The sequence below is a fragment of the Prinia subflava genome, chromosome 5, assembly GCF_021018805.1.
Source record: "Prinia subflava isolate CZ2003 ecotype Zambia chromosome 5, Cam_Psub_1.2, whole genome shotgun sequence".
In the NCBI taxonomy this organism is placed as follows: domain Eukaryota; kingdom Metazoa; phylum Chordata; class Aves; order Passeriformes; family Cisticolidae; genus Prinia; species Prinia subflava.
In genome coordinates this window covers 51,501,387-51,523,121 of record NC_086251.1, presented here as the reverse complement: position 1 = coordinate 51,523,121, position 21,735 = coordinate 51,501,387, and the positions used below count along the sequence as shown (strand labels likewise).

The 21,735-nt window shown below is 41.8% G+C and overlaps 1 protein-coding gene across 6 annotated transcripts in view; it reads right to left on the bottom strand.

Moving 5' to 3' along the window:
* The window catches only part of EML1 (EMAP like 1), a 120,654-nt gene that overhangs the window by 72,947 nt on the left and 25,972 nt on the right, over nucleotides 1–21,735 (bottom strand). For 2 of the 6 annotated variants that reach the window (XM_063399350.1, XM_063399351.1), the window contains exon 1: nucleotides 5,009–5,284. The exons of the other annotated variants lie outside the window; for them this stretch is intronic. In XM_063399350.1, coding sequence (XP_063255420.1) covers nucleotides 5,009–5,075 — 67 coding nt within the window. In that variant the 5' untranslated portion in view covers nucleotides 5,076–5,284. Of the gene's footprint in view, nucleotides 1–5,008; nucleotides 5,285–21,735 lie in introns of those variants that run through there. 6 annotated transcript variants of the gene reach the window in all.

Sequence of the window (21,735 nt, the reverse complement as noted above, 5' to 3'; positions counted from 1 at the left end):
AGTGATCACAGTAAAACAAATTACAGTCTCTTCCAGCCCTTGACAGATTTGAACTGGTGCCCTGAAAGCTGCAAGGCTCAACTCACCATTGTTCCTCCCATAACCCATTCCATATTGTGTGACTTTGGTCCAGCTGTAGGAAGAGGGTAACTGGCTGCCTTTAGGAAGATTTAGGAGAGGAAATGCAAAAGTCGAATGGGAAAGAAGAGACAACCACCAGAATAACACTGTCCATACAGATTTCCTGTTTGTGGTGCTCATTTCCTCACTGACAGGCACTGCTCCACTTGCAGATACAGGAGATGGAGAGAAGAGGTACACATATTCAATTTGTTTTCAGGAATGGAGGAGAATTACAGAAGCAGAAGATTCAAACTGTAAATAGACTGACAAAAACTGAGTCACACAATTTACTTTTCGTGACTTAAGAGTGACTGACAGTTATCAAAGCTATTACCTGTCAAAAATCTTGGTATGATTTAGTGATTTTGGGGAGAGGGAGCCAAAAGGAACCATTACTTTTTAAGAGGTTTTTTTATTATTGATCTGTTCAGCCTGGAGAACAGGAGACTAAAAGGAGACCTCATCACAGTCTACAACTTCCTCCTGAGGGGGAGAGGATGGGCAGCCACTGCAGTGACCAGTGTGAGAACCAGAGGGCACAGCCAGAAGCTGTGTCAAGGGAAGCCTAGGCTGGATATCAGGAAAAGGCTCTGCACCCAGAGGGTGGCTGGGCTGGAACAGGCTCCTCAGGAAGTGCTCACAGCCCCAAGCCTGACAGGGCTCAAGAAGTGTCTGGACAATGCTCTTGGCACATGTGGGTGACTCTTGGGGATGGTCCTGTGCAGGGCTCAGAGCTGGATGATCAACGACCCTTGTGGGCCCCTTCCAAATCAGCATATTCTGTGATTATTCTGCTCTTTTTAAAAAGTAAATTATAGCATAGTTTGTTTCAGTTTAAATTTTTCTCTAACTCTAAATTTTTTTACTAACAATTATACTTCAGGTTGTCTGTTAAACAGAACTGTAATTAATATTATGGAGTCCCTTGCCAAATATATCAATTTCATTAAGAAATAATGTTTCACACTTTTTTTACTGCTTTACACAGATACTCTAAAGTTGAAGCTTCTGTCAAACATGGCATTTGTGGTTGCAGGAATGGTCATTTGACAGCTAAGATTTTCTCAGTAGCCACATGAAGGACATTTAAAAGATGCTACAAATTCCAAAGAAATAATAGATAAATTTTCACTTCCATCTTTAAGTCTACAGAGGCATTTTGCAGGAATCCCAGATTTCACCCTTTACATTTCCCATACCTAATAATCCTGCCCACAGCAATTACTGTGCTGAAGGCTGTGTAAATAGATAGAGAATAGATAGATAGGGATTTGTGGTCAGGGAACCACAAGACTCTGCCCACACCCTACATGTCTCCCCAACCTGTCTATAATCAGTTCTGATCACAGCTGCAGCTTAGTAAATCAGCTGGAGGCGAGATGAGCACTGTCTCCAACTCCAGCTCTTGTCCTGTTTGGTAGTGTTGCATGTCCAGCATGGTTTTCTCCATCAGTTTTCAAGCAGATGCTAAAAACCTCAACACTATTTTGCCTTATCAGTATCCTTCCACTTTTACCTTCAGCTTAAATAACACATGACTAACAACCTCATTGAGTGTAGATAAACATGCTGGCATTCTACCTAAAAGTAACTTCTATACCAAGAAGGGTATCTGTAACCAGACACAGTTAGTATTATCTCAGCTTTACTTTACAACATGCAAAATAAACCAACAGAGTCCTTCATTGCCTGGAAAGTGACACTTGAGAATTGTCCTTGGGCTTCAAGAAGAATTATTTTAGTGTCTTTCTTAAAAGTAAACAAACAAACAGAACAGGCAGAGTAACTAACAAAACATTTTGTGTGTCTGAAGATTGTCCCCTGAAACTGAAGAGGGAGATACCAAAGAAATCAATAAATATGATAAACTCCTCCAAAGCAGGCACGTACTTTCTGCTCAGTTTACAACTATGGAAACTAAGGCATCAAGAATGAAGTAACTTGCCTAAAATCACATTGGAAGTTTGTATTTCTTGCTTTGATGTTATCTCAGATTGACACTTATGTTCATTAACACAATGTTTCTCAAATGCCAACTGTACCTTTACTATTCTGTAAAAGGAGTTTGAAGAAAGTAGGTGTCTTTGAACTAGCTGTGCTAAATATTTGCCCTAGATTTTAGACATGCAGCTCAAAACTAACATATTTTCCTCACCTCTTTCTTCTCTCCCTTCCTTCTCCATTTACCTTGTTTTCTACACATCACAAGCCGTAAAAAAACACTACTAAATAATCAGGTTACCTAAATCTGCATATGAGTGAAGACCCAAATACTTCTCCTGAACCCAGGAGAAAGAAAGAAGCAAGTCTGGGGCAAATCTGCTCTCATATTAACTTTTTCCTCCCTGACCAGGTCCTCCACCAGGTCAAGGTCCTGCTCCCTCACCCCCATCACAGCCTCCTGCCCACTACTGCTCCCTCCCAATCCCCTCTTGGGCTCCCACCCACTCCAAACAAGGAGAATGTATTGAGAAGTGGGAGAAGCTGCAGCCATCCCCGGCCCAGGCTAGACCTTGGTTGTTACCCTACACGTGACTCACAGGTATTTTTTCAGGAGCACAGCCTTTGCATCCTAATTTTTTGAACCACTACATATGGGCAGTCTCTGTATCACTTCTTCTGTTTGAGAGCACCAGGAAATTCCCTCATGTCTTTTCTTGTACAACTAAAATTAATCCTATTCAGAACAGGAACCTTTACAGCATACAACAGTGACCACTTTGAGTGCTTACCAGCCATTCTGTACTTCACTTTACCATATACTAAAATCATATTGTCTTTCTATCTCTACCTCTTGCTTGCTTTGTTTGGTTTCTTCTATATGTCCACCCCGCTCCCAACTTCACATCATTTTTCATACTGCCCATTATACTTGCAAGAGCTTTCCACTTCCCTGTAAAGCAATTTTATTTACCACTTTCCAACCTCAAAACCCTCACTGGCATCCTCTATCTGTATTTTCTTCCTCATGGGTCTTGTGTGAAACACCTGATTACCTCAAAGTTGTACTCTAAGGCCTGATTACCTTTAATTCCTCATCTCATCTCACTAAAGGCTAACTTGTAAAATGAAGGGTTTCTGAATTCAACTACTTTCTTTTATAAGGTCAGAATAATACAAACTTACAATAGCCCTTGAGGTCACTATCTACAATAGAAAAAGCTAAGCAAGCGATTTGTTCTAGAAACACATTCTATAATATAATACTTAAGGATTAATTAAGATTTTAAAAACTATGTACAGTATAAATACCTATGGCTTATTTCCATCAAGTATAATAGGTGCTCAGAGTTACCAAATCAGCATCAGGGACAGTTCACAGGAATAAGCTACTCTGCTTTTTCAAACTATTCCAAAAGTGATGCCACTCCTTCTGCTCCCACACACAGGCTACCATCATGATAACTGTACAAGCAAAGCCCAGGGATTTTGGTAGGAAAACAGCTTGCTTATAAATGGATTAGAGTAAAAACTTTGAAATACATTGCTGCATGTTTCTTTATTAAAAACACAATGAAATATTTATTACGTTTAGGCAAAACAGGCATCTGCTATTAGTGTACAACCCCCGTACACAGTCACAGTTTTCTCTCCTGGAGAGCTCCAAAAATACAGTGTCACCACACAATGCTCAGCCCACACACAACTCCTGCTGCCCTGAAAAAACTGCTCCCTCAATCTCCAGGTCCACATGTACGAGAGTTTTCTGCAAACCTGTCCCTTTCTTGCACCATTCTACAAAGAAAATAATGTGAAATTTATCATCTTTGTATCTTCCAAGGAAAGAGGCAGATATATCTGATGCAGTTGCTGTCATGAAGCAATTTCATGTTAACCTGATTCCAGCTGTTCAGAGAGCAGTAGAAAGCAGAGACTACTACTAAAATGTAGAGGAATAAGAGACCCACAAATACGAAATACGAGATTATGAATGCTCACAATTTTGCTGCTAAGAAGGCAATAACTCATATCAAAGTAAGGTATTTTGAGATTATAGTTTACCATGAAGAACTCTCTGTAACATTTAGAATAGCTGATTTATTTCCCCCAAGGGAAATATCAGCTCGTTGAATAAGCCCAAGTACTATGCAGGCCAATCTCCAATACTGCCTGTGAGGATACTTGCAGCTCCTCATCTCCTTCCTTTTTTACGACCCGCCACTGCAGCCTGGCAGCTTCCCTGTCATGCTGCCGCCCAGGTGACGCCACCAGCCCAATAACCCCTACCTTGAAAAACAGCAGAAAGAAAAGTCAGTAACTCCACACAGGCACCTCGCACCTCAGCACCGCCCTTGGCTGCGCTCAGCGAGCAGCGGGGGCGGGCAGGGGGCTGAAGGACACCTGCCCCAGCCGCGGCGTCCCTCGGCACCCCCGGGGGCACGGGCAGCGCGGCCCTATACACGTATATAAACACATCTCTTACATATATATATATGTTATATATAGGTATTTATGTAGGTATGTATGTATGTAGGTATGTATATGTGTGTGTGTACGCTGGCATACGCGCAAAGGAGACACGCAGCGGTGGGTGATCGCTACCAGCTCTGCCTTTGGGAAAGATGCACACAGGCATCTACAGCACCCGCACACGCATCTCCGCGCATTCCCGTGAAGGAGGTGCAGAAGTTGCTCGCAGAGGCGCCCCGAGGACTGGCAGGTTTCCCGCCGTGTAACGGGGAGGCTGAAGGGGGTGAAGTTTGCTCCCTCCCGCTCCTCCTCCGCCCGAGTTGCCGCGGAGCCGGGCGGCCCTGGGCGGCGGGGACGCCGGCGGCAGCCCGGAGCAGGCCCGCTCCCGGCGCTGCCTTCCCCGCGCCGGCCTCCGCCTCCGCCCCGCCGGAGCGCCGGGACCCCGCCGCTGGCCGGGGGCGGCCCCCGCCCTTACCGTTGCAGAACTGGAGCAGCGAGGAGGTGTCGTAGAGGCTGCTGTAGCTGGAGAAGCCGTCCTCCATCCTGCCGCTGCGCTCCCGGCGTCCCTCGGCTGTCCCGGCGGCCGCCCGCTGCCTGCTCGCCCACACGCTGCGGAGCGGAGGCGGCTGGGGCCGCGGCGGCCTCGCTGCCTGCCTCACTCAGTTGCCATGGCAACCCATTCACTCCGCCGCGGCTGGGGCGCGGCCGCTCGCTCGCTCGCTCCGCCGAGGCGCGGGGGGGACCCGGGGCGGGCCGGGGCGGGCCGGGGCGGGGCTGGCCCGTCACGGCGCGGCCCGGGAGGCGGGGGGACCCGGGGCGGCACGGCCGGCCGGGAGCCGCGGCCCTCGGGCGGCGCGGCCATCTCTGCTCGGCGGCGCCGCGGGCTCCGGGCCGCGGCTGAGAGGAGGACGGGCCGCGGGTCCCCCTGCCCTGACCGCGGGCCCGGCGGCAGCGGGTGTCCCGATCGGTGGAGGTGCAGCAGAGGCACTGCCCGGCCCTGCGGCGGGAGATGCCCGCTTTGACCCGGGGTTAGCCCCAGGTACGACCCCGGGCACGGTCCGGGACCCTGCTTGCGGGCAGACGTTTTGCAGCTGGGCAGCCGGGGAGCCCCGCAGCCCGAGCATCCCTCCCTGCTGCCTCAGCACTCGGCTGCCTCATCCGAGGATCCGCTCGTTTCCTCCACTGAAGCAGCAGCCTGCCTGTAATAGCACCTCATGCTCTCCACTGATTTCAGCGGCGATTCTCCTGGCTACAGGATGGAGCTGTCACGATAACATTGTAATTGATACTCTCCTACAAAACCAAAAAAGAATTATACACACTGTCATTCCTTGCGCCGTTTTATACAGTTTAAACTGTAGTTTGGAGAGTGATACACTTTCCCAATATAGGGTACTAAAACATCTTTAACTGTGTAACATGTTTTTATCTCGGTGTGTTCATAATGTCCATTCACGGTGAAATGAAGGTAGTGGTCCAAAACTGGTGGGTGGTAATACTGTAAAATTATTTGATACATTTTAGGCTTCCATTTCTGTGCTAAGGGATGTTGAAGTGTCCAATGACTGAAAGACATTTTTAGTTCAAGCTCCTCAAGGAACACAAGGGAAATAGTTCATTGCATATCTACAGCACCTTTCATCCTGAAAAATGCTGAAGCATTTAACACATCATGTCTTCAGACCTCAATCCTTCAAGGAGCTTTTTTTCAGTGCAGTTTCCATCATGAGGATCCATTTACAGGCGTGGGTTTGGTATATGTGAGTCTTTTCACCAACCACTAAACCATGGCAGTGCTAACACAAAAGTATGCTATAAAATTAGACAGAGATATCAGTTCCATGTTGAAGTGGAGTGAAAAGTGCTCCCTCCTGAATTGCCAGTGCCAATACTGGTAGAGTTGAAGTCATCCCCAGCACAAGCACTTACCCAGCCTGATGTGCTTAACTTGTATCAGACAAAAACCAGTGCATTTTATAGCTGTAGGCTATAAATAACAGAAAATCATGATAGTTTAATGACATATTTTAAAAAACCAAAACCAGAGATCAAAAAATAATAGAAAATTACTTCAAAAAGACAAAACTATATAGGTTTTCTTAGTTTTTAAATGAGTCATGATTCTGTCTCATCTTTAAAATTAACACAGAGCCCTTAGGTTTTCTCATGACCTTTTCTTTCATAAGCTATCAAACATTTCAAAGATGCTATATTATTCTAAAACATTGTACACACACAGAAAGACATATAGGGGATTTTTGGCAGACAAGTTGAAACAATAGAAAAATTAAGCCCATTTTCAGTAAAAATTTTGACTAAGAATTTCCTTAATTTTAAAACATTATTGCCATCATTTGGTTATTATTTCTGAGGTTGAGAAGTGTTTTAATATGCTTATTTTTCACCATCTTGTGACAAGAGGTGTGCTCACCATAAGATGTCAATGTTACTTCAACTTCCTTCTAGTGCGTATGTTTTGGAAAATAAAAATATGAAACCTATGCTATCTAAAGGTATTACAATTGTAGTAAAAAATGTGTTGTCAGTGAGGTTGCTATGAAGATAAGAGAAATAAATGCTCAGTAACTTTCATGAGATTTGCCAAAGTAGGAGAAAGGCCAGAAAGAGGCAATGCAGCTCCATTTCAGAGAGTAGAAATTAAAAGTCACTTGGAAACTCAAATCTAATCCATTCTTAAAGAGAGATACAACATGTAAAGCCTTACAATGGATTTCCCCCTGAAATTGATGGTGAAGGTGTCTGGGAAGCCTTTCAGCTCAGCGCGCTGCAAATCAGCTCAGCGAGGTGACAGAAAATTGTCTCAGCTCCAGTCTCCAGATGCTGTTATGATGCCATTATACTCTAAGAGTAAGGGCTAGAAAAAGGAAACACTTTCATAATGTAATGATTTTGAGACCTGTTACAATCTCATTATACTAAACTGTACCACAAGGCACGAAATGAAAAAGAAATTCTGTCTGGCTGTGGGAACAATGGGACAATGGATTAGAAAGATGCACTAATGTGTCTCTGGGAATTCTTCTGTTATGGTGAAACAACAAAAAAAACCCTTTTAGTTGTCCATTTTTCAGTATACTGTAGCCTTCTTCATTTGTACATTTCAAAGCCAGTTCTTTGGTAAGTGTGGAATCCTAGAGGTGGGGATGTGGCATCCTGAGCAGTACAGTGGGGCTGGTATATTGGGAAAGGATTTGTTGCTGTGCACTTGTGCACACTGGCTGCTGGCAGTCAGAAACTGTATGACATTACATTTTTGAAAGTTGTATTTTCTACCCAGTGATTTAACTTTTGTTTGTGTTGAGGAGTGTAATGCAAATGACTGTTAGCTGAATGAGAATAAACAAGTTTTCACCCATCCCTTGATGAATTTTGAGGAGTTAATATACTCCAATGTTAGGACAAAGAAAATTTGCTTTCACTCCCTGTTAACAGCCTATAGTCAAATATCACTGAATTACAGAATATTCTGAGTTAGGAGAGGTTTACTAGGATCATCAAAGTTCACCTCCTGAAAATGTTGATGTTCCCTTTATCCCTTCCTGAAAACAGGACCAGGCTGCTTTCAGCATGTGGTGGTAGCTTGGACAGCCTGCCCTCCTTGGCTGCCCCCTGGGTCTGTGCTGAATGCCAGTGCTTCCAGCAGCCCTGTGTGGGGGGAGAGGGGATGGCACTTGCTGAAGGAAGGACACTGGGATTTGGCTGTCAGTGGCAAAGCCCACTGTGCAGAGCTGCTGATGGCATCAGCTGCAGTGAGCCCTTCTGTGCAGAGTTTGCAGGAGGTGAAGGCTCAGTTCACCCCAGAGACTGGAGGGCTTTTCTTTCAGGTCAGTGCAAAGCCTGTCTGCTAACAGATCAGGGAAGCTCGGGCGGCTGCTGCGCACAGTGAGCATACATTGAAACTAGAGAAATCTTCATCAGGCAAAGCATCTAGCACCATCAGCAAATGTGCTGGTTTGGCTAAAATTTATCAGTGGATATAATTATAGCATCTATTTTACCATGACTAACTTTTGAAGATCCCCTCAAGCTCTTTAGCAATCATTTGATAGGTCACGTTTACTGCAGCATGATCAAAGAGAGCTGAGCTCATTTCTGTAGCTCACTGTGTCTCCATTTAACATGTAAGAGTCCATTTCACCATTCACAGTCTTACTTAAGGCAGCAGTTGGTCTCTGCTTGAGCCTTGAAGCTTTTAAATTGTATATTTGTTCAAGTTTTGCTTTTCCTCTGTGAGTCAGAAGTTTCATCCATTAAAAAGCTGAAGCACTGCAACACTTGGTGCCTGGGCCCAGACTGCAATCCAAAACACAAGGTACCACACGTGTGCTTCTCCCTGAATCATCTCATTCAAAACAGAGGAAATGGGCATCTTTTCCAGCTGTTTACCCACAGCACTGAGAGTTAGATGGTCTGAAAGCTGGCATCATAGCACAGGCACAGTGCCCTGCCTCAGCATTAGAGGACACAGTGCTTTGACAGAAGCTGGGGCCAGGGCTGAGCAGCACAACACCCAGCAACAGCAGCAGCAGCAGGAGCAAGCTGCACACAGCAGGAGCCCTGGGGAAGGAAGAGCCAATGCCTGGTTTAGGCACTAGCAGGATGAGATCAGCACTTAGCAGAGAGAGGGTCTGAGGTTAAGTTTTAGATTTAGCTTCCTGAAATCTGATGAATCCTAATTTATACTGATTTTTTTTAATGTTTACTTGTTTTCCCTTTCTATTCCGAAAGCAGCAGGAATGTTTGGGTTTTTTAATAGAATTTCATGCAGTGAGTATATTGTCTTTATTCTTCAGAAGTGGCTTTTTCTCACTGCTAAGACTATCTCCAGGTATTGGCAGTCAGGATCCCATCACAGGCTCAAATAAGGATTTCCTCTCCTAGTGTGGTAGGAAAGGAAAAACTGCCTCGCTGCCCAGTCTCCTTTGTGAGAACACTTCAACCACTGGAATAATCATTCATTCTAAATAGCAGGACTCCAGTGTTTCAGCCACAGCAGGGAGCTTCATGAATGTCACTACAAAGCAGACTTCATGCATGTGGGAAAGATGGGGTATAAGAGGAGGATCATCATTATACCAGCACAGTCTGAGCGCATTAAAAATACAATATAGCAAATGTGGGTTGAAACCATCAAAGCTATGCAGGTTTAACAATCCAAATGAAAATACATCTCAATATGTCATGCTGTTTTGAAGTACATATATTGGAATTATGGAAGTTTCCCTATAACTAACAAGAATAGTCTTAATCATACTGCCCAGGAAAAAAAATACTGCTTTGCAGAATGGTTAATTTGTAAATACAAAGAGAAGACTTTGAAGATGAAAAGAATAATGCTTTCCACATCTATGATTCTTCCTATTCAAAGATGGAAGGCTGCTCAGCAAACACTGATGCTTTCAGATTTGCACCACCTTTTTGAAACAAACGTTGGCTTTATTTGCTTTTTTGGAGAATGGGAAGAAAAACATGACACAGCCAAAGTCATGCTGGGAAATGTGTGACAGAATCAAACCAGAATAACTACCAGTTATTGCACCAACTGCAATATGAGTCTACTGAGAATACCCTGCCTGTAAACACTGAAGATACTACTTGTATGGTTTGTTATGAAATGTTTTTAAGCACAGTGCCTGCAGTAGAAATAGCCTTCTTTTTGCAAGGCCCCCTAGCACACGGGGTTCAAAGCACATCAATGTATGCAATGGCCGAGTGCAGACTTACTACATACACAGCTGTGGCATTATGATTTGACACTGATGAGAAGCAAAATATCCACGGATACACAGGAATGCAACTCCTGTTCCATATTCCATTGCAATCTGCAGGTGGGAACAGCATTTCTGAGATATTAATACCCTGCAGGATTGATGTGAAGAGGCGCAGTGATGGATGGCATCATAACGAAATGATCCATCCACTCTTCAAAATTACTCCTTAGAAGTTTTCAGTTATAACTCAGTTCTGCAACCCTATTTTTGGTAGCTTGAGCCTTCAATAGAGGCTGAAAGCTTCTGCTAGCAGAGCTCTTTGAGATCTATGTACCCAGGGGCACAAATCCTCCCTCCTGTGAGCGGTGCATCTCTGGTTTCAGGTACAACAGCTTTGGCACAGGTTCACTAGTTCACTGTTCAGGGCACGGGAGGATCATCCCTACAAGTCTGTGACACTCTCCAGGGGCAATTCCCTCCCAGCAGAAGGATCTTTTCTGCACCCACTGGAAGCTCAGGGAGCCCCCAGAATGTAGATATTGGGAAATGCTTTCAGCAAGTATGAAAAACTGATGCTTTTGTGTGGCTTGCAGCACACTGACACCCTTCTGCACATGGCTGAGGTCAGCAGTTTTGTTTTCATTTCTATGTTATGATTATAAAGATGCTACTGCAACAGTATATATTACAGAGATCTGTTTTATGCATATATTTAAATAATATTTTGTTAAAATTTAATGTCTGTGTTATACAAAACCACAGCTGCATAAATCTACGCCTTCTGAGTTATATGAGAGAAGAATGAGACCAGAGTAAACTATAATATAGACATATTTCTTTAAAATTATATTTAAATAGCAGCATAGCAAGTTGATAATTTAAGGTGTACACAAAATTTGCCATTTTTAAACAAAGTGGTTCTACAGTACCCATTCTGTTCACTTTTTAGGAGTATTTTAACTGGACTGTAACAATTCACACAAATATGTAAAACCTAGAAGTACAAAACAGGATGTATGTCCAAAGGATACATCAGCTACACTGTGAGAAAGAAGTGTCTCTCTTCTGCAAACAGGTCCCCACAGGGCCTAAGATGAGAGGGAAGGATCTCAGCACTCTATTTTTTATTCCCTGGTCAGTAGGGTGATGGTTTAAACTTGTGCTTTACCAGAAGTGATATTCCAAATTTCCCACCATCCCGTGTCACTGTTTCACTGTTTTTGGGATCCAGCACAATCAAGGGCATCTCGTGGGAACTGATGCGTACCAGGAGGATTTACTGTCAGCCACATAGATAACAAAGCACACATAAAAATGTATGGGTAAGACAAAGCACCATGTTGGGTCAATATATTAATGTTAGAAGGGGCTAGACAATCTCATTTATGGCACTTTTTACATTTGCAGTTCTGTTACTGGAAATTTGCCCAGATATGGAAAATGAATGATGGCAAATATCTTCAGAGAGATAGCTGGAAAAAATATTGTCTTTCTTCTAGTGATTTCATATGTTATGCTTGCTTTTAGTCAGTGATTTATTGGAAAAACTAATTTGTGCTATTAAACAAGTCATAGGAAGTAACTGCAGAGAGTTTACCTGTAATTTTAACTCCATTTACCACTTTAACTTAGTTAAACTTGAAGTTTTGCTTATCCATCCCCCTGCATCCTTTACCAAATATGATATTTAAATATTAAATAGAAAGAAGACAGTATTTCATTTGTATGGTGTGGGATATTTCTGCAGGGACCACAGCAGCTCCACTGGTTCAAACTCATTGAATTTCCATGAGCTTTCCTTGAGTGGGTGGAGGAACAGGAGAGTGGATTGCAGTGTGACCTGCAAGGGCTAGCCAGGAATTTCAATCCACTACACTTGCAGATTCCTTTGATATCTTACGGAGCCCAAGACCACCTACATTGAGACCTTCATCCCTCCACTGCTTTTGCTGCCTCAGGTCATTTCTGCTTTCCCAGTTCAAGATCCCAAGGCACAATCTGGGGATGGAAGGAAACAGTTAAATCATCAGCTTATCCAAGCTTGGCTAGCTGGGAAAAAGGCAATAGGAAATAATCCTTTCCTACACTTTCAAGATTACTTTACACTGATTTCCAGCATTAGCTGTAGCTTTTATTTTTGTGGGTAACTATAATTCTGAATTAAACTTTTTTATTTACTTTGGAACAGAATTTGCTTTGGAAGAAACTAATTTTTTGTTATGGTCTGTGCAATCTCCCAAGGCCCACAATGTAATCAAAGCAATTCTGTGTTAAATGTGTTTTTTCAAAGTAATTTCTTTCTGCAGGTTCATAGCAAGTGCATCCAGAAATTTAGATAAATCTCACTTTTTATCTCCTTTGAACATATAAAATATAAGAAATAAAATGCAAGAAAGGAAGTGGTTGAACCAAAGACGCCTTTACTGAAATGCCCAGAAATGTAAATAGGCATTAGGCTTTACATGGCAGGATCAGGTCCATACAGTAATAAAATATTTGGCTTTGGGGAAAGAGCTCTGATTGTTCTTAAAACACCTCTGCCAGCCAGTGCAAGGTGTAGGATTACTAATCCTCCTCAGGGTAAGCCATGCGTGGCATTCTTCTCTTTGGTGGTGACATTCAAGAGAGTCCTGGACAGAAGAAAAAGTAATAGGGGCAATAATGACAGTGTCTGAATAAAGCCCTGAGAAAGAGCCGAGGCCCTGCTGCTGGCTGCCAGCCATCCAAGCATGAAGAACAATCGTACATTTGTCTCAGATACCAAGTTACCTAATTTTAAAAACGTTTCCTGATGCAGCCCTTTAATTCTTAAGTATTTCGCCACCTTTCTCTCTCAAGCTTTCAAAGAGGGAAAACCAGAGCTACAGATAACTGAAAGAAGAAAAACTAAAAGGATTTTGTCAGTAGTAGTCATAATTCAAGAAAAAAAGTTCTTTTCAACTTTTTTGATGCCAGATAACCTCTCATTGTCCCACCACTTTCTGACAGAATAAATGCGAGAATAAATAATAGAGTGAATCTCAAAAGAAAAATATGTATTGTGTGCCATAAATTATACAAGCAGATGCAGCCACGCACAAGAGAATTAGGAACATAAAACCCCTGCAGTGTGCCCTGGCTGCTGAAGGGCTGGGAGTTGCTAAGGGACACTGTGACCACCATGCCATCCAAGCTAAGATCTTGCTCTAAACATCAGCCTGTAGCTCTGTTCTGCAGGGGTCTGCCACCTTTTCCTTTGCATTCTTCCTCTTAAACAACTCTTTTTTTCATATCAGTAGCTGATGAATGAATGCTTTGATCATAACCAGCTTGTGGTATATTTTACAGATGTCACAGATTTGCAGATGTCAGAATCTTGCACTGAAGAATTTTGCATCTCCTGCCCAAACCATCCCTTCAGACAAGGACTCCCATATTAAGGTGAATGAATTTCCATAAAGCAAGGGATGGGTAGAACAGGTCAAGGGCCAACTCTTCATGTGTAACCTCACAGAGCACCATCAGCTTCAGCTGAATTCTTGGTTTCATTCGTGTTTATTTATTAGGAAAAGTGTTATATAGCTTTGTGCCACTCTACACAGGAATAATTACAAATAACCTAGCTGTTTAATGCTCATCAGAGATTCCATTCAACTAAACAGTCTTTTGGCAAAGCTGAAACTCTGGATCCAGAGTTGTCAGACTTAAACATTCATAATATCTTCTCATTCCTTCATGACATTTTTTATTTCAAGACATCAGCAGATCTTTTTTATTCAGCATGTAGTTTCAGCAGGAGAAAAAGGGTTTTGCAATATTGATGCAATTTATTGTTTTATGACCAATTAAGAAAATAAAGACATTTAAAAGAAGTTGATGGCATTCATTTCAGATAAGTAAGATGTTTTAAAGAAAACCCACATAAGATTGTGGCAAAGGACATTTTTCCAACCTCACAAATGACATTAAATGCCATTTTATGACCATCCAAGAGTAAGGAGTAAATACTACTTTGTGCTGGAAAAGAATACATGTGACTCATGATTTTCAGCTGTTGTAGATGTGAACTTGTGGAAAATGATGCAATTAGAGGCCAGAAGCAGAGCAAAATATCTGTTTACATTCAGCTCTGCTGAGCAGACCAGAACTGCTGAAGGGCTGGAGAAAAAAATGTCATTTTCTCATTTGCTTGTGTCCTCCACAGGCTACATTCTGCTTGGAGTTACTTCATATTCAAGCAGTACAATTAAGGGAGAGTCTTGATATGATTTAGCATTTTTTATGTTATTAATTTTTCTGATGAAGAGTGTTTGCTCTGTCATTCATTCATGGTTTCCTTCCATGTGAAATTAGGAAATATGGCACATGAAGTCTGAAACCCAGGTTTTTTCCATCTATGCCTGTTTTCCCTTGGAACTCAGAAACTCAAGTTCTGCCAGCATAGAGGAAATGTAGTAATCAAGTTCCTGGCTTTACCACAAGCCCCTTTCTGACCTGACCAGGGGAAAGTGTATGGAAAGGGATTGAACTATTCAGGATAAGTGTAGATGAATGGCAGAAGTATGTTCATGTAAAATCAGAAAGAAAAACCCACAAAATAAGATCTGAGCAGGGACAATGAGGTTACAAGATGTCATGCTACAAAATGCATAGGAAGAAGGCCAGGAGAGTGCTGGTTCAGTACTCAGGGGTGCAAGGCAACTAATGGCACATGGTGTGAGGAATGTGCAAGAGATTGATGACTTTTTTTTTGTATTTGTCTTCATTAAAGCAATCAAGACACTGCTGTTTCTGAAAACTGTTCTACACCTTCCTTCCTTCACTCCACTCACACCTCCTCACTGTTTTCCTTCATCCCTCACTCACAGTGATGTGTAAGGGCATGCAGAGATCTGGATGAGGAACTGCTCCAGCTGGAAATTAATCCAGCAAATAGGTGGTGGTTACTAAGGGCAATTAGCTCTGCAGTTTGATCCATCTCTTAGCTGTATCACAATCAATGTTTTATTTTAAATTAGCTAGATGTATTAACTTTATCCTGTGATGCTTAAAGGGCAGACTGATTAAGTTGCTGAGTGACTGGATGTTTAATGTGTCGAGGATCAGAAGTAGGAAAGCATGAAACCATATTTTAAATTGGGAAAAAAGAGTAGTGGATTATTGATCAGTTGATTAAATTAAATTTCTCCTCCAAAGTTTAGGATTTTTTTAGACATACACATCATGAGTGCTTACATAATAAAAGGGAAGTGGGTAGCATTCAGTTTTCATTGTAAGAACAAAGTCTGTCAAACTAGCTTAGCTCTTCTCATGCCTGTATTGTGCTGTGGACAGGGGAAAGGGAGTTGGTGTCATGTAACTCAACTTCCATAAGGCTTTCTGCAGGCTCATGACACTCTTAGAAGCAAATGAGGAGAGGCAGCCTTGCTGACCCCACTACACCTCCTCAAACAGGTGCAAGACTGATGAGGTAACCACACCTAAACAGTGGCACAAAATGGAAGCAGGTATGAAATAAGATTCTGCACATTTTCCACCTTAGTCTCACTGCAATCCACATTTTCATTAGTGACTGAAAAAGGAAGCAGAAGACATTCTCAGTAAATGTGCTGGTCACAGCTTGGGAGCCCTGCAAGTATACTAGTGAATAAGCAGATAAAATTCTTTCAAAAATCTTGTCAGCTTGAGGGAACTATCTTTAAAAGTAAGATAAAGTGTGCTAAGGACAAGGGACTACATTTAGACAGGAATTATCTGCAGGAAGGTGGGTAATAACTGGTTAGGAAATAGCTTGACTGTGTGTAGACCACAAACCAAACCTGGACCTGTATTGTGCAGAGTGGAAAAGGCAATCAACATAACACAATGGATAAATAATCCTGAAAATGTATGAAGAAATCTGGCCACCCTATTCAGCATTGATAGTGTCTCAGTTGGAACATTGTCCTGCTTAAATTGTATCAACAAAGATTCTCATTCAGGTTAGACATTAGAATAAAATTTTTTTCCAGCTGTTAGAGCAATAAAGCACTGGGGTAAGTTGCCTAGGCAAGTAAGAGCTCCCATGAAATCATTTCAGGGAGCTATATGTCCTGTTTGATGTGATGTAGCTGGTCCTGCTTTGGGTCAGATTGACGAGATGAACTCTCAAGGTCTTCTACAGCCTAGGTGAACCTCAAATAATACCAATTTACTTTAAAAAAATCTCAGTTGCTATGAAGCTGGAATATAATTTACAGTATTGTTCCATTGGTTTTTGTGTGTTCTGAGGAGATCAATTTTTCCCCGTTTAAGTCATTGGTAATATATTCCTACCACCTCCAAGAGCAGGTGGTGAAGAAAACAGTTTAGTTAACATCAGACCAGAAAATAAAGTTGATATACCAAAAAATAAATCAATTTACTGAGTAATCATGTGCAGTGCTACTATTCTGGAGGCTAGTGGTGGAGAATCAGCCTTTCTTCTCTCAGCCACTGGTGTGTGTCAGGTCAGGTCAACACGAAGCAATCACAGTCCACTAGTGCTTGTTATAAAATGAGCTAATGCCTCTTTCATTCTTGTGTGGGTACAAAGCAGAGTCAAAACTTGGCCAAAAAATCACTATCACAGTTGCAACAGTGAAATGTCAAAAGCCTGTGCAGGCATTAGGGCTGAGGTGTCCTCAGTATCTGCTTCCCAAAAATTACATGGGATGCCTGGGATTTCATTTTTCAATTCTGTTCCCTTTTTTGGATCCACTCCCTTCATGCTCATATGGACAAGCTGATGAAGAGGAAAGGCAATTCACACTGACTGAAGTATTTGTTTTCAGTTAAAAGCCACTATTTGCTGTTTAGCAGGCAAACACAAACACCTATGGAATGAGGAGCTGTCAGAAGAGCATTTGATGCTCCTGAGCATCTGTAATCAGCACATCTGAAAATATTTTAAAGTGAGTTCAGCCTATATATGTCTTCATATCACAAAGCACTGCTAGGGACAGCATTGAATGTCGGATGTGTTTGCATTATTCCCTTCTATGAAAGGCATTTATGCATCTCTTTTGTCTGCATTCACAGACACCTACACATGAAAGCATTCTGTCCTCCCTTTCCCTTATAAAGAGTGATGATCTAATATGATTTGTGTCTTAGTGGCACAATCTCCTAAACAGGCACTGAAAATGATCATTAACCTCAAAGGCTAGTCTATCTATTTCCTGTACTTGCCCTTCACAGTGCTAACAGAAGTCATTTGTACAAGAAAAAATTGGCTTTTACATTATCTAAGGCACACCTTTAAAACAATAAAATATATTAATCTTTTATACATTTCTGAATCTAAACTACAGCATTTAAAATTATGTCTTCACACTTAAAAAACTCAGATTCTGCTTGGGTATCACAGTGTGACATTTGAGAAAGCTGTGGCATTTGGATCTGTGTCCAACAGAGGGAGGTGTTCAGAAACACGGATTTGGTCCAAACTCTTTCTAAGATTAAGGAATTCAACAGGAGGGGAGAGGAGGACACACACAAATGCGTGTGAGCAATACATGCTTTACTATTGCAATTCAATTTGTTTAGCTGCTCTCTGAGAATTCAGGTGTGGAATCACAGCTGCTTACAGATTCAGACCTGCTCAGAAGATTTAAATCAGAGGATTTTTAGGTCAGACAGGTGACAATATCACCTCTGTTTCCAAAGGGAAAGCTCTTAAAAAGAAAAAGCACTACTTCTTTCATATCAACTTCTTGATGTAAGATAAACTTAAGCAGAGGTCCAGTCTGGCAGGCACTTTGGGTTCAGTAAAAACCTGAGGTTACTTGGCTGAGCTTTCCTCACAGACTGTCTCTATGGCAATGGGAAAATATTGTGAGGTATAGGAATGAAGGGAATATGACTCAGAGAGTACAGAAAAAGGAACATTCAGAAACATAATTCCCAATAGGCACAGAGTACACTTTTCAAAAATACACACAAATCAAAGAGAATCTGCTGCTGCTTTGCACTGGTGGTTTTACTGGAGAATGCAATTAATAAATAAGAAGACCTAGTGCTGCATCTTTTCAGCCCCTCAGTTATCAGAGGGAAACAGAAGCTGGTGGTGAAGGAAACAGCAGCACTCTGCTCTGCTCCTTTGAGTTGTGCACCATTCTCCACAGGGCTGCCATGTGGCTGGAAGTGTGTTTATCAGTAAGGGACAAGTTTGGACAGATTCAGTTAAGTCAGTGTGCTACATCCATGGCCTTTCCAAGTGGAAAGGCTTCTCCTTTCACTTGTGAAACCACAGAGGCCATAGGAAGTCCCTGTGTGACGTCCCCTGCCTCACTGACCTGGGTCCCACCAGACTGGGATTTGGCAGTAGCCCAGGGCAGGAGCCATCCTGCAGGGAGACATCCCTACAGAGCACTGCATGGGCAGGAATCCCCAGGCTAACCCAGACCTGTGCTCTGACTGCCACAGCACCAGATGGGCTTCAGATTGCCACACAACAGGCATTTATAAAATAGCTTGCCCTCAGAAGAATTTCCTCCCCACTTTTCCTCTTTAGTTACTTAGTCCCAGGAAGCACATATATATATTTATATATATACAAACACATATATATTTATGAGACAAATTCAAGTGGATATATTTATATACGTATTTTTTGTCCTTGTTTAAAAAAATCTTCTACCTTTTGCAGCTAATGGTGATTTTGTGGCCTGTATTAGTACTAGACATTCTCTGAATCATTTATGCTTTTGGCCTCAGTAGCACTCTGACATAGTTAGTCCCACAGGTCAGTTATACATTGTGCAAAAGCCTTTCTTTTAATCAAATTTATGTCCTGTCTTTTACTTAGTTTAATGACTCTTTATCCTTGAACTCCAAGAAGCATCAGATTAACTACTCTCTCTATAGCATTCAATTTTTTCCTACATCCCTCTTAAGCTTCCCTTCCAATTTAACTCCTTCAATCATTTCTACCCTGAAGAAGGCAACAGCTTCCTTTCTTCTGGGACCTGTGGAACTTTGGGACTGTCCCCAAGCTTCCCCTTCTGACCTGAAAGCTGCTGCTGCTCCATGAGAAATGCAGTGAGCTGATGCAGTCCTGGGCACCCTTTGATCCAGCTCCCCTGGGTTTTACTGTGGGAGGTACAATGGAGTCCTGAGGCATAAACATGATTATACTGTATTCCCTTACTTTAAAAGTCCTGGCCACCAGAATTGTTGCTCAGCAACATGAAACTGTGTATCACTGCTGGCTTCATTAAACTTTAAAAATATTTTTCCTTGCCAACTCAAATAAATAATTGACGATGATTTCACTGTATGTTTAGCATGCCCATTCAAATTCCAGTATGGAGGTTAAACAGTTTCATACACCTAGAATTATGAAGAAATGACTAATATTGAAAAATAAAAGGCATGGCTGAGAAATACTTGCACTTACAAAGCAATTTGTATATTGCTCAAAGCTGCTGTGTCAAATAAATGTCCAAAGCCTGTAACTATTTCTTTACTGAACACACTGCGCCTCCTTTTTCTCCAAAGATTATTAAATCTTACTTTATACTTCCTCTCTAGGAAAGATTGCAACAACTAACCTTTTAACTGCTTTATTATACTATTTATTTGCTATAATATGCCTATATTTGCTAATATAGGCAATTGAACACATTAAAAAAGCATAAATATAGAAGAACAGATTTCAACACCGATATTTTCTGATTGAGTAATAGTGCCTGGGGTTATTCAAAGAGAATGGGTTGTAAAACTCAAGTGTACTTTCTGTCATCTGACTGATGGATTGCTTGTTACTCACCTCTAGCATGGGTCCCAGCTAAAATAAATTGCTGCAGCCCTTATCTGTAGTTTCTTTTCTATTATGTGTGAGAAATCCCAATTTTATCTAATTTGTGGCATTACCAGAACATTTTTCTGCAAATATAGAAGCTTCCTGGTAAATGCAATTGCTACTTTAACCCATGAGAGGTGCAGTTACATTCATATCTGAGCAGAATGGAGAGAACCTAAGCTGGGAGCTTTGGAGATCTCCAAGCTAAATGACTGCCAAAATAAACATGACTGGAGATAGAGGGATTAATCCTGTAATCCTCACTTAAGCAAAATTCCTGCTATCTTCAGTGAGATACTCACTGGGGAACAGCTGTAGAAATTGGCCTAAATGAAGCAGAAATGAGAAAGGCCAAATTCTGCCTCTGGGTGTGAGCGTGTGACTTCTGTAAAACCTGAAGTGTGACACCCTGGGTCTGGGATAATCAGCACAGAAATTCTCACCAAGCTCTACAGAAACTCTCACCAAGGCTTTTCTTGGTATAAATAGGAGGCACATCCATAACCCCACAGGGAAATGTTTCTATCCAAGGTTCACTAACAAGTGAGAATACAAGCACAAACTAACATTCAGAAATAAAATGTGCATTTTATTAAAAACTGTCTTACATTTAAACCAATCCTAGGAGTGCTTAGAGCATTTCTCTTCACTGAACTCAGAATTATTGCCCCCATTTTCCATCTGGGGTGGAAAACAAACATGCAAAATTAAGTGATTTTCCACAGACCACACAGCAAGTGATTAGTATCATGGGGATGAATTAATCTTGGGTGTAAATCCATAAAGATTAATGGAGCTCTAACAGGGATTAATTTGGCCCATCATCTCTAAGGATAGCAAAACCAATTAGATGATGTCATTAATCTTCTGGTTTGTAAAGGACTGTTTCTTAAGCAATACTGAAAGAAAGGCAATAAAACAGGAATGACCAAAGCATCCACTATGACAGATGAATTGGTTATTCTTTGGCAGAGGATTCTCAGCAGGAGCCTCAAATAGTGACAGCAGCCTGGATGTGCCCTCAGGCTCCCTCCCCAGCTGAGATGCTCTGGGGCAATCATTTATTTGAGGATTGGAGAGTCAGCCCAGACTTCAGTCACTGATTAGGTTCATGTCTTTTCTTAGGGCATGACTTCCACACAGCTGATTTGAAGTCAAATATATTTATTATGGCCCTGGGAGCCCCAAATCTTTGGAAAATAACAAGTGCTTAATGTCCTATGGAAAACAGCACTTGAAAGATTCACAAATTTTAAGGCTTCCACTTTTGAGCTGACAAAATGTGAACTATCCCATTAGAAAGACGCCAGTAAGAAGAAATCAATCCAAAAATCTGTATAACTGACTTGTTCTGAGATTTAGGGAAAAAATTCTTCTCATTCACTGGTTGTGGCAATGCACATTTTCTCATTTTAAATTCTGTAGATGTTTCTGATGCTTGCAAAAGGGTCAAAACTGGCCCACAGCAGAGTAGGATTGTTCTACAATTTGCCTCAGAATTTTTGTTTTACAAAGAAGAGAAACGGGAATGTTTTTGTTAAAGGGTAATGACCAGCTATAAAAAATGCACACAAAGCAGCAATGAACAGAACAACAAAAATCACAGCTTCCAGACCATGGTTGATGGAATTTATGGAAAAAGAACATCTGTGACACTGGCAAGGTCTA